General features: G+C 38.5%; 1 protein-coding gene across 1 annotated transcript; it reads right to left on the reverse strand.

Moving 5' to 3' along the window:
* Positions 1–315: 315 nt before the first annotated feature.
* LOC101315264 lies at positions 316–1,924 on the reverse strand. The gene is made up of 3 exons (XM_004305579.1): positions 1,679–1,924; positions 805–1,423; positions 316–686 (listed from the first exon to the last, which is right to left on the reverse strand). The coding sequence occupies exons 1-3, from the start codon at positions 1,922–1,924 to the stop codon at positions 316–318; spliced, it is 1,236 nt and encodes a 411-aa protein (XP_004305627.1).
* Positions 1,925–12,055: the final 10,131 nt, after the last annotated feature.

A 12,055-nucleotide genomic window follows, 5' to 3' on the forward strand; every position in this document is an offset into this window, starting at 1 on the left:
TGCCACATTTGAGGGATCTCTGCTGCCTTCTCAACTTACCCTCCGTATTTGCAGATGCATCCTTAAACTTTTCAGATTGATCCTTTTTCCTTTTTGTCGACGTCGGCCTTCCATGCATTCTTGAATATGAAGGAGGTAAGATTGCTGGTCCTCACACCTTGACCACATGTCTATATTGTTAATAGGATAGATGAAATTGTTGTAGATAGCCATGTATGTCTTCTTCGAATAACACTCGGCAACATAATCCTCAAGGGCTTCCCTCTTCAAGTAGATGGCTGAAACTGCATGCTTGCATGGGATTCCAGTCAAATCCTAGCTCCTGCAACTACATGTTCTCAGCCTTAGGTCAACAACATTCTTGGTTCCTTGAATGTTTTCAACCTCAAATCTATCCCCACCATTGAAAGTTAGAGTACAATCTGCAGATTTGATCTTGTTCTTCTCCAAAGTGTCTCTTGGCTTAGGGCAAATATTGTGCTCATACTTGTCCATTATCTGCCTTCTCATTTGAATCCTCTTCATAAGCTTCCACCTTATTTCTTCGAACATGGTAATGGGAGGCTTCTTTCTAGCATCCACGATAACTGCATTGAAACTCTCACATATATTGTTATCCATTATGTCACAATTGCTGGTTGTGTTGAAAAATACCTGACACCAATGTCTTGGAGGCCTATCCTCGTCTGCAAAACAAGTTGAACAAAAACAGTAGTTAAATCATCCTGCTAAAACTGCAATAGCACCAAAACAAAAGGACAGTAAGCATCTAAACTTTATCCAAAATTTTATCGCTTCACTTACGTGTCATCCATTTGTATGCATCCTTATCAAGATCATTCATCTCTTCGATGTCTTTAAGGTAGTAAGGCATTGTAGTATTCCTGACACACTTCCACATTTGATCTTTCAAAACTTTTCCACGAAATAGTTTTATGAAATTGGTCCACATATGCCTTACACAAAATCTGATTTCCGCGCTTGGTACCACCATTTGACATGCAGGAATGAGGCCTTTCTGCTTGTCACTAATAAAAACCCATCCTACTCCATCTTCCTTGATATCTAAGTCCTTGCAAAGAAGTTCCAAAAACCAGATCCATGAATCTTTATTCTCATTTTCCACCATAGCATATGCAATAACCCAGCTGTTGTTGTTTGCATCCACACCAACAGCAGTCAAAAGCTGGCCTCCAAATGGACTTTTCAAGAATGCACCATTTAAGCCCATCACACTTCTACAACCAGATTTCATTCCATTCTTCAAGGCTCCCAAGCATATATACATTCTTTGAAACTGTGGATCCTTGTTACTGTTGCTGAAATCACACCTTATATCCATTGTGGTATCAGGATTAACCCTCTTCAACTCATTCGCATAGTCTTTTAACCTTGCAAACTGATCTCGGATGGAACCCTCAACCTCTTCCAAAAACCGCCACCTTAACCTTGTAAGCCATCTGCTTGTTAACTTTTGCCCTCATCTCACTTGACATTGTCTTGGCTAATGATTCTGCAACAGAAACTTAGTATATAATACACATATATAAACACCCCATCAGAAAAACACATAAACTCTCACCTGGGTTCTAGTCCGGATTGAGGGCAATTCGATCCTTGAACTTCCTCACTAGAAGTTTCATCCTCACCATGGTATTGTTAAATGTTTCATCCTCACCATCCTCACCATGCATGTGTGGCGAGGAATCCACTCCTTGATCTTAAGAGTATCCTCATGTTGCAATTTAGAAGCAAATAGCAGAAAAGGATAATTATCTTGTTTGCATATAGCCTTTAGTCTGACCTTGTCATTCTTCTGATACTGATACTCCCAGCCCCTTTTTAAAGCCATCAGTCTAAGAGCATCCCTCAATATCACGACACTACCAAACATCATGCCCAACTGGAACCTTGGTCTGACCATGTCAATTTTAGGGTTGAAGTGTCAGGACCCACCCCGAATTTCACCCTGAAACCCGAGGTAAATCCTGTGGGGTCCACCTTCAAGGAAAATTTACCGAAAATTCGGCACAACCTTCTTTGAAAATAGACAACCCTTTCTTGAAAAATCCAACTTAACACTTCTATAATCAAACATCCATCCTCATCTCCTGGAGCTTTCCTGCTCCCCAAGTTCATCAAAACTCTCAATAACAATTTCTCATCTAATAATAATTCCACAACCAACAATAAGGACATTTAATAAGCTACTACTAGACTTTCAGAGCATATCTAATGATGAATGAAAACAATGAAAATGAATTAGCGGAAGCAGCCTCTGACTATGCCTCGACTCTATATACGCTCGTCCTCAAATAACTTAGCCTGCAAACTGGGCATTTATAAACCAAAGGGCCCAGGGGAAAGTAATTTAAAAACGTTAGAATGAGTGGACAAAAATAAATTCAATAACTTAACAATTATAAAACTTATATACTTTCCCACTTTTCAACTTTTAAAACTTAACAGCATGCAACTTAAACGTCCTTAAACCTTTAAATCCAAAATCACTTAATAAAGGACAAACCAGCCCCGCTGGTTAGTTAAAACAGAAATCTCATAAGAGGAGATAAACCAGCCCCGCTGGTTAATCAAATATATTATTGAGAAGAATAAAATAGGGGAAGAGTTATCACCATGAAAAAGAAGCCTCCCAGGCTCGGGTCGATGCCTCCCAGGCTATAATAGCGTCCCACGCTAAGCGCTCAACTCACATATGATGAGGACCACTAAATAAGGCTATAATAGCGTCCCACGCTAAGTGCTCAACTCACATATGATGAGGATTGCTAATAAGGCTAGCTAACTAATAAATATAAATACCGATCGGTTGCCTCCCAAGGTATAATAGCGTCCCACGCTAAGCGCTCTACTCACATATGAAGAAGACCGCTAATAAGGCTATAATAGCGACTCACATATGATGAGGACCGCTAATAAGGTTAGCTAGCAATAATCAAGATAAACGACCCTATAATATGGTGACTAAAACATACGAAGTCACTTAAATCCATTAAACTTCCCTCCAAGGCCAAACGAATGGTATGGTTCCCAACCGTACATGAAAATCATCAGAAGAAATCATAACACAACTCAATGACTTGTCTCACACGTCAAAATATTCTCCAATTTATAAATATAAGCGAGATTTCAATAACAGATATGAATCATAAATAATAGTATCTCCGCCTGAAAATACTCGCTAAAATATTCTCCAAGTCAAAATCATTATGCCTCAAATAAACAATTAAATTATGAGGAGAACTACCGACAATCCCATTTTCGGTAATCATTTATAAAACTCAAAGTCAAGATCGATATTCCACCAATAATTTCGAGAATTAAAAATAGGAAACTACCGAAAATCCCATTTTTGGAAATCTTATATAAATCTCAAAATCCACCATTAAAACCATTTAATGAAATCCGGAATTTATAAAAATATCCAAACTCAAATATCAAAATAATAATCCGAGCTCAACTCCATAAATCATGACCAACACTTAATAAATGCACCAAACTCAAATAATTTTCAAGCTCATCTCATGAACTGAAAAATTATATTATATGCTCGGAAAATAAAATGATAGATTATAAAATCTTGCATGCATACTTATTTTTAAAACCAAAATGTCCACTCACAAATTTAGGCATAAGCCCGACGATAACCGCAACGCCACTCAAGCGAGGTTCCCTTCGCATCCTGGCACAACAACCATGCTTAGAACCAAACTTCAATTCCAGAAAAATAAATACGTGAATTAAAATATCTAACTCTCCTCCGTTTAACCCTCTACTCTTAATAGGGTTAAACTCGCCGGATTCACACCAAACTCTACCACAACCTTAATTCATCAATTCTAACAGTCTATAATAAATACCAAGGAAATCCAACGGCCGGATTTTCATTCTAATAACCGGCATTTTCTCCAATCTCCGAAAAATTCTAAACCTAACCAAAACTCATCCAAAAATTCCAAACTATACTTCAATAAACTCCTCTTATTAAAACCATCTCAAAAGCAGGAAAAACTGCCCTTAAGGGGCGGCGGCGGCCGGCAACCGTTTTCCGGCGACCTCCAATGCTTCTCAAATTTTCACAGAATATTCCTCTCATCATGCTCAACAACATTCATAACTAGCACTTAGTCCATTTGTAAGGCTAACTAGGGCAATCGAACCAAAACATCCATAAATCCCTAAAACTTCAATTATACATTTCTCTATAACCACAACGAGATAGACTAATTCCTTTTGAGGGATTACTCACCTTGATGAGGGCTACAAGATAAGCCAAAGATTTCGACCTATGGCGGCCGGAGGTGGGATTTCCGGCAAAAAGCTTCCCGGCATCTCCGGCGGGTTTTCTCCTCTTCTGACGAGCTAACGGCTCGGGGGCTAGGCCGGGGAGGGAGAGGAGGTGGCGAGGGTTCGGGCAGAGGTGGTCCGGCGGTCCCTGGCGACCGGACGGCAGCGGATAGAGGCTCTTCTCCGGCGGGTCAAGTTGCACAGGTGAGGGAGGGAGAGAAAGTGATGGGTGAGGGAGAGAGGGAGAGAGAGGAAATGAGGGGGGAGGGTTTTGGGCTGCTCCACAGCCGGCCCAGCTATAAACCCAACCAAAAAATAATACCCATTAATAATTACCCCCTTTTTTCAACTCAAAATTTACTCTTTTAATAATAACTTTTTCATGCTAGCTCCGATTTTAACACATAGCATGTCTACGAACTCGTATTAACGTCCTCTACAACTTTCATGAAGAAAGTTTCCCCAAATTCCAAACGGAAAAGAAAATCAACTTTAGGGTCCTTAAAGGGTAACCGGTTACTTAACACGGTAAAAGACCAAAATAATACCAAAGTAAATAACCGTAAAATAACTTAAGAACCGGGGCGTGACATGAAGTGCAACCCTTGCTCTTCCCTCTCACCATCAGAGTTCACAATGTAGTTGGGCAGTTCTTCATCAGAATCTACTCCTCCAAACATATCCTCTTTGTCAAAAAATTCTAGATGCTGCATATTTTCTCCATTTCTTGATCCAACATGACCATTGAGAAGTGATCTTTTTCATTGCTCTTCTTCATCCGTAATTTCTTCAACAATATAATCATCCTCATCATCTACATACTTGTCATAGTCCTTATCTTCTGGTAGAGGGTAGTAATCAGAATCCTCACTATCTGAAGGTTCATCATCATAACCTTCTTGATCTTCATAACCCACTTTTTCTTGCCTTTGACCACCATAAGACTGTAGAAAATCCAAAGAATCAAAATTATCAAAGTCTTGCAGATTCCCAGCCACATTCTGCAACAAATTATCCTGCTCCACATCATGTGACCTAAAACCACTAGATGACTGCCCAACATCATTTGAACCTTCCCAACCATGCTGAACTACCTTTTTATGTGGCTTCATGGACTTAGGAACCTCAAGTTGTTTTTGCTTTCCTTTTTCCTTATTATTTTTCCCGCCAACAACGCTACATTGAGTAGGCACACCCTATTCAGGTTCTTTTATCACCACTCCCTTGCTAGGTCTAGCCTCTTCTATCTCTTCTATCAAAACATTGCTTGGTTGCATGACAAACAAGTCTTCATATATGAAGTCATCATCTTCTGGTTCCTTGTGGTCGACATAGAGAAATATCAATCTCACAAGAGGTACAAGGGTACACATCACCAAAACATCCCAATCGGACTCCAACTTCATTAAACACCCTCTTTCATCACCAACTCTATACCAATAATACATTCGTCAGTAAGCATAATCTAGATTAATCTCATGTAGCATACTATCTATCTCAACAAAAGACATCTTATCTTTGTCCACATTGTCAAAGTAGCTTATTTTGCCTCCAACATATTTATTGCCTGTGTCACACCCCGAATTTTGGATAAATAAAAATTCCAAATTCAAGGCATGATAATAAAAAAGAAAAACAATCAATACAACAATTTAGTTTTACAACTTGTGGAAAATAATTTGAACAAAGTAAAATCTCCCTCAAAACTCACTGCAATCTAGAAAGTAAACAACAAGAATAATGCCTATCTGCCACAGCCTCAACTCTGCTAAACCTGACCTGCAAAAACAACCTCTACACCATGGATTGGTGCACTGGGTTGTAAACAACAAACCGGGTAAGCTTTAATACCTCGTATGAGTAAATCAACAATAAAAGACTCAACCCAACATCACATATGAATAAAAATTGGAATTCTTCCATTAATAATTTAGTTCAGGAATCACCTAAAAGCAAAAGAAATTTAGAAGAAATAATTAAGAGAACACAACAATTCAAAATCATAAATGAATCCTGCAAAAAGCGTAGTTCAGGATTCCACTAAAAATCACACAAATAAAATTAAAGAATCTCCTGCATTAAGCATAGTTCAGGAGATACTTAAAACAAGGAATTTAAATGACAACAATAAAGAACATCACGCAAATCATTTCTCCACTCTTACTTATGAGTTCGTCAACGCATAATCATCCCCCATAAGTAACTAGACAAACACATACTCATGGTTTCGTCAACACATAGTCATCCCCCATGAAGTACCGACAGACTAGAGCTCTATACTGACCGTAACCAATCACCCGGCCAAGGCTTGGTTCCCGATCCACCACGAAGGCTCCTCATCTAATGCACACAATCACCACTAAGGCACACAACCACAACTAATGCACAACAATCACCACAAAGGCACAACCACAATTAATGCACACAATCACCACAAAGGCACACAACCACAACTAATGTACAACAATCACCACTAAGACACCATTTCACAATTAATGCACACAATCACCACAAAGACACACATCCAATTATAACCCATGATCAGAAGTCCTTTTGAAAGATTTTATTTTTATTAGAAAACATATTTTCATAATTAGCCGTTGACGATTAAGCTCATTTATATCTAAAAACAAAATCATTTTCTTTCAAGGACAACTTCACAACTAGCAATAATAAACTATAAAATAAACTCGGTTCCTTTATGAACTCATGTGAGATTTACTCACAATATAATAATATCATCATCATCAAAATCATTATCATCAACATCATCATCATAATAATTATCAAAATCATTATCATCATCATCATTAAACTCATCATCATAATCGTCATCATAACAATTATCATCATCATCATCATCAAAATCACTATCATAATCATCATCAAAATGACCATCATAATCATCATTAAACTCAACATCACAATCATCATCATAATCATCATCAAAATAAATAGGTCACAAAGTGGACCTTGGTGAGATTTTACTCACTTTTACTCCCGCTGCGTCTTCACACAAATACAAGCGTCTAGCTCAAAACTAAACTCCACAAGTCACCCTATTAACAAAAACGTTAACCTTAGTAACTGACAAATACGACTTTTACACTTGTTTTCATAAGTTCAACATGACAACCAACAACGCTAACACTTTCAGACGTGCCGCCACATGCAGCTGCGTGTGGGCCCCACACGCCCCCTAAGAACTTCACAAAACCCTAACATGCTCAAGCAACTCTGAAAACTACACTCAACATACTCACGTGCTCGTATCGATAAGCACAACCTAACAAAGACTACAGACCTCCCAATCCCCTCCCGGACGCGCCGCCACGCGCCACCACAGAAGGCAGCGAGTGGGCCCCACGCGTCACCATACAACCTTGCAATAAAGCACACCCACTATACCCAACATGAACAACAAGGCAAGGAGAACAATTTTCATACCTAGAGTAACCGCCAGATCGGTTGGAGCACGCCAGAAAACTGGCCGGAAAGATAGAATCCACCCATCGTAACTCTACGTCGTGAGTTGAGCTTCAAGACCACCATAAGTTGAACCAGAGCGCCCAACACTTTCTATCTCGACCGGTTTCAAGCCTCGTCGCCGCTGCCGGAGGTGAGAATTCGATCGGGTTGCAAACCGGGTCCCCAGCCCTCACTGTGGCGCTCGGCTTGCATAGCTCAGCTCGAGTCGTCCTCACCCACCAACACAGGGAAGATTGCGCAGAGGAGAGAAAGAGAATCTGACCGGTGCCACCGTCTGAGTCCGCTAGAGTCGGCCGGAAAATCCGGGTCGGGTCAACCGGGTCCGAGTCGGGTCGGCTGGAGAACTTTAGTGGTGAGGGTTCGGGGAGAGAGGGAGGGAGAGGGAGAAGAAATGTGATTCTGAAAAAATGAGGACCCAAAACGAAATTTTCCTATTTAACCTAAATATTCCCGAAAAGCCACAACTTCCGCTGACTATAACTTTCTCATACGAAGATCGTTTTACGCGTGCCATGTGTCTACGAACTCGTATCGTCGTGCTCTACAACTTCCGTAAAGGAAGTTTCGAGAAACCCAACAGATTAGAAAGTCAACTCTTGAGCCTTCAGAATAAAGCATTTTCAAGAAATTAAACGCTTACACTTCCAGCCTTCTTTCGAACCTGAAAAACACACTAACTTCTAACTCGAAAATTCCCAAATAATATCGGGAGCTAATATCAAAATTTTGAGGTATTACAGCCTGATATGCACCTTCCATGCAACATCTTAAGTGTGAAATAGTCTGGATGATCTACAAAGACAAATGGTACATGCCCAAAAGGGTAGGTTATATAATTGGTAATTTTGCCTCCATAAAAGAGGTACATGCCAAAACTAAAGTGACCAAATAAACAACAAATTTGCATACAACAATCCTGTTCAATCACATTTAAGATAAAATAATACATTTTTCTAGAGAACCACACAAAACATCACTACTGAAACCCCCTATTTTATTAATACCGAACCACTGAACCACACAAACCCATACCAATTTCAAACTGAACTTGAACAATATTAAAAGCAAATCATCAACACAACAACTTCAAGTTTCTAATGATGAACTTGGGGCAATCCAAAAAATATATAAAGCTTCCTACAAGGAAACAGCTTCTTCATGTTGAATAATTTCATAATGCATGAGAAGTAAAAACTGATTCATATAGCTAATTGATTATACAAAGCTTGTTGCTCTCTGTGAAAGCTTAACTAGTGCTCACGATCCTCAGGACCACTCATAGATTTGTTATATATAGTTTAAGCAACAAACAAATTGAACTAAAAATATTAATCTGAACGAAGAACTAACAATATTATACATTAGAGAGATATACCAAGTACCAATGCTTGTTTGCACTAGTGGGTGGGAGCTAGTGTGGCTTAAGCAAGGTCGAAGGTTCGATCCTTGTGTATGCAGCAACAATCTTAGGAGAGCTTCCCCGTCTACGGGCGGTCCTAACCCTGCTCGAATGGGAATTGGGTTTCCGTTAAGGGGTATTATCCCCGAACGCCCAAAACCCTTGATAAAAGAATAAAGAGAGATATACCAAGTCTACTGTATATATCGATTCGCTAGTTCATTTGATATAGTTTGTGCTGGTAAATTAGAATCTTTCTTGTGATGATTCAACAACTCGGTTAGTTTATTGAATCCAATTATTATAGATTATTTGTGTTTAGACCAACAGCTTAAGTTGTAAAATTTAAAAATTCTATTTCAAGTTGGCTTTAAGAGATAGATAAATACATAATTATGTGCCTGATTACAACTCTGACGAACTAATGACAAGAGATTAAGACTTTGTTCAGTTTTATTAACTGAATTTACTATTACAAACTTCACGCCTGCAGGTTAGAGTCAACTAATCTCTTCAAGGATGTGAAGTGAGTGTTCTACCACTACAATTACAATTGTTTAATCCTCTGAGAAATATTATTATCATTAACAAAGCTTTTAAAAAGGAAAATGGGACAGACCAGAAGTTTTGGCAGATCTAGGCGCCACTTCAACAACCATATTATACGGTTATCTGGCCTATAACAAACATCACAACAGCTTTGAAATCAATTCCACAAATATACTCCCAAACCCAGAAACTCAAAACCTAAAAAGTTATCAACCAACCATAATTTATTATCTAGATATCGAAACCATCAAAAATAAAAACCACCTTTTCCATCAACAGTGGATATAAGGTTGAATTTTGAAACCCAGAAACCTTAAATTTTGAAACCAGAAACCCTAAATTTTGGAATCGAAACTCACCATAAGATCGAATCCATTCGTTCATGTCCCTGTCTTCTCGACGAATCCAAACCACGATGTCCTTCATCTCCATTAATTGTCGAAACACCCAACCCTCAATGGTTTCAAATTTCATGGGGCTTCGTCAACTTTAAAATACGACTTTTCATTACGCTGCCATCTTATAGCAAGAAGGAGTATGTGTGATGGAGTGGGTATGCGTGATAGATTCGAAGAAGTGAATTTAGGGTTTTAAGAGAGAAGAGGAGATGGGTTATCGAAAGGGCACTACCAGAAGAAAGGCTTTAGCTGACGAAAATAAAAAAACCAGGCCAACGAATTATTTTTTCGTCGGCTAAAGTCCACGTTAGCCGACGAAATTTTCCTTCGTCGGCTAATTTAAATTTTCGTCGGCTATAGTCAATTTTAGCCGACGACATTAAAATTTCGTCGGCTAAAGAATTTTTTTCGTCGGCTATAGTCTGTCAACTTTAGTCGACGACTTTAAAAATTCTTTAGCTGACGAAATTAAAATTTCGTCGGCTAAAGTGTCTTATATTTGCAGATCTGGACAGCAGCTTTAATTTCGTCGGCTAAAGTGCCTTATATTTGCAGATCTGGACAGCAGCTCATCATCTGGGAAAAAAAAACTGGAGAAAAAGTTTGGGTGTTGTCGAAATCTGTCCATAATTAGTTTGTGGAGCTATATATAGGTACGTATATGTGTATATATGTTGATTTTAAATTTTATTTGAGTTGATCGATTTTGAGTGTGATTGAGTTGATCGATTTTAAGTACGTCGTTGGATGTATATATATATATATGTGTTGATCGATTTGGTTGATGATTTGATAATATATATGTAGTTGTTGTTAATAAGTAGTAGATATATATATACGGATTTTCTCAGCTGCGGACGTCCGCACCAATTTTTTGGTGCGGATTTCCATTTTTGCACCACTTTCCGATCGAATTTCCTCATCTCCACCGTCTAGTATCTAGATAATATTGTGTAGATCATCTCTGCAAAATTTCAGCCAATTTGGTGATCGTTAAGGCCCTCAAACTTGAAAAAAAAATGGACGGACTGAATTCTGTCCGGTTATGTTCATACCAGAAAAACTCGAGTTTGAGGACCCTAATGATCACCAAATTGGCTGAAATTTTGCAGAGATGATCTACACAATATTATCTAGATACTAGACGGTGGAGATGAGGAAATTCGATCGAAAAGTGGTGCAAAAATGGAAATCCGCACCAAAACCATTGGTGCGGACGTCCGCACCTGATCAGCATTGTATATATATATATAATAATAATAATCTTACAAGTCCCTCCATCCATTTGACTGGTGTGGCATGAACACTTTGGTGCACCTTGATGGCGCTGGGTTTGATGATTTGGTGGTTTGTGGTGGAGTAATATTGGCTTCAGAATTAGTGGATGAGTGATCTTGAACTTTCTTTCCAATATTTATGTTCCAGTAATTCAAGATTCCATTGTCTGTTCAGCCGGTATCTGCACCAATAAGTAATACAGTAAATAATAAAAACATACATATTGTGTATATGCTCTTAGCCTCTATCTAGTGTTAAGTTGATGTGGAAAGATAAATTGATGTGGAACTGTTAAGTAGAATCCCAGAGTGTTCTTTGCCTACCAATAAATTCAGATCTAGCCATGACATTGTACGATAGATCAACTAATGATACCTCAACAAACATGAACACAAAAGACTAAATCTTGTACAAAGGATTTAGGGATGTGTTTGAACAAAAGAAACATGGAACAAAATGGAATAAAATCATCAAAATGATATTGATTTCTCCCCGAATCTAAATAACTTAGAAACGAATGAAATATAGTCTCAAGTCTCAAGTCTCAACTAACAAAAAATGTGTCTGCTTTTTCACAACATTCATAACCATACTGACCCACAAAAGGCATGCGCTATTGTTAGATAAATACAAA

Source organism: Fragaria vesca, linkage group LG6, assembly GCF_000184155.1.
Source record: "Fragaria vesca subsp. vesca linkage group LG6, FraVesHawaii_1.0, whole genome shotgun sequence".
Classification (NCBI taxonomy): Eukaryota; Viridiplantae; Streptophyta; class Magnoliopsida; order Rosales; family Rosaceae; genus Fragaria; species Fragaria vesca.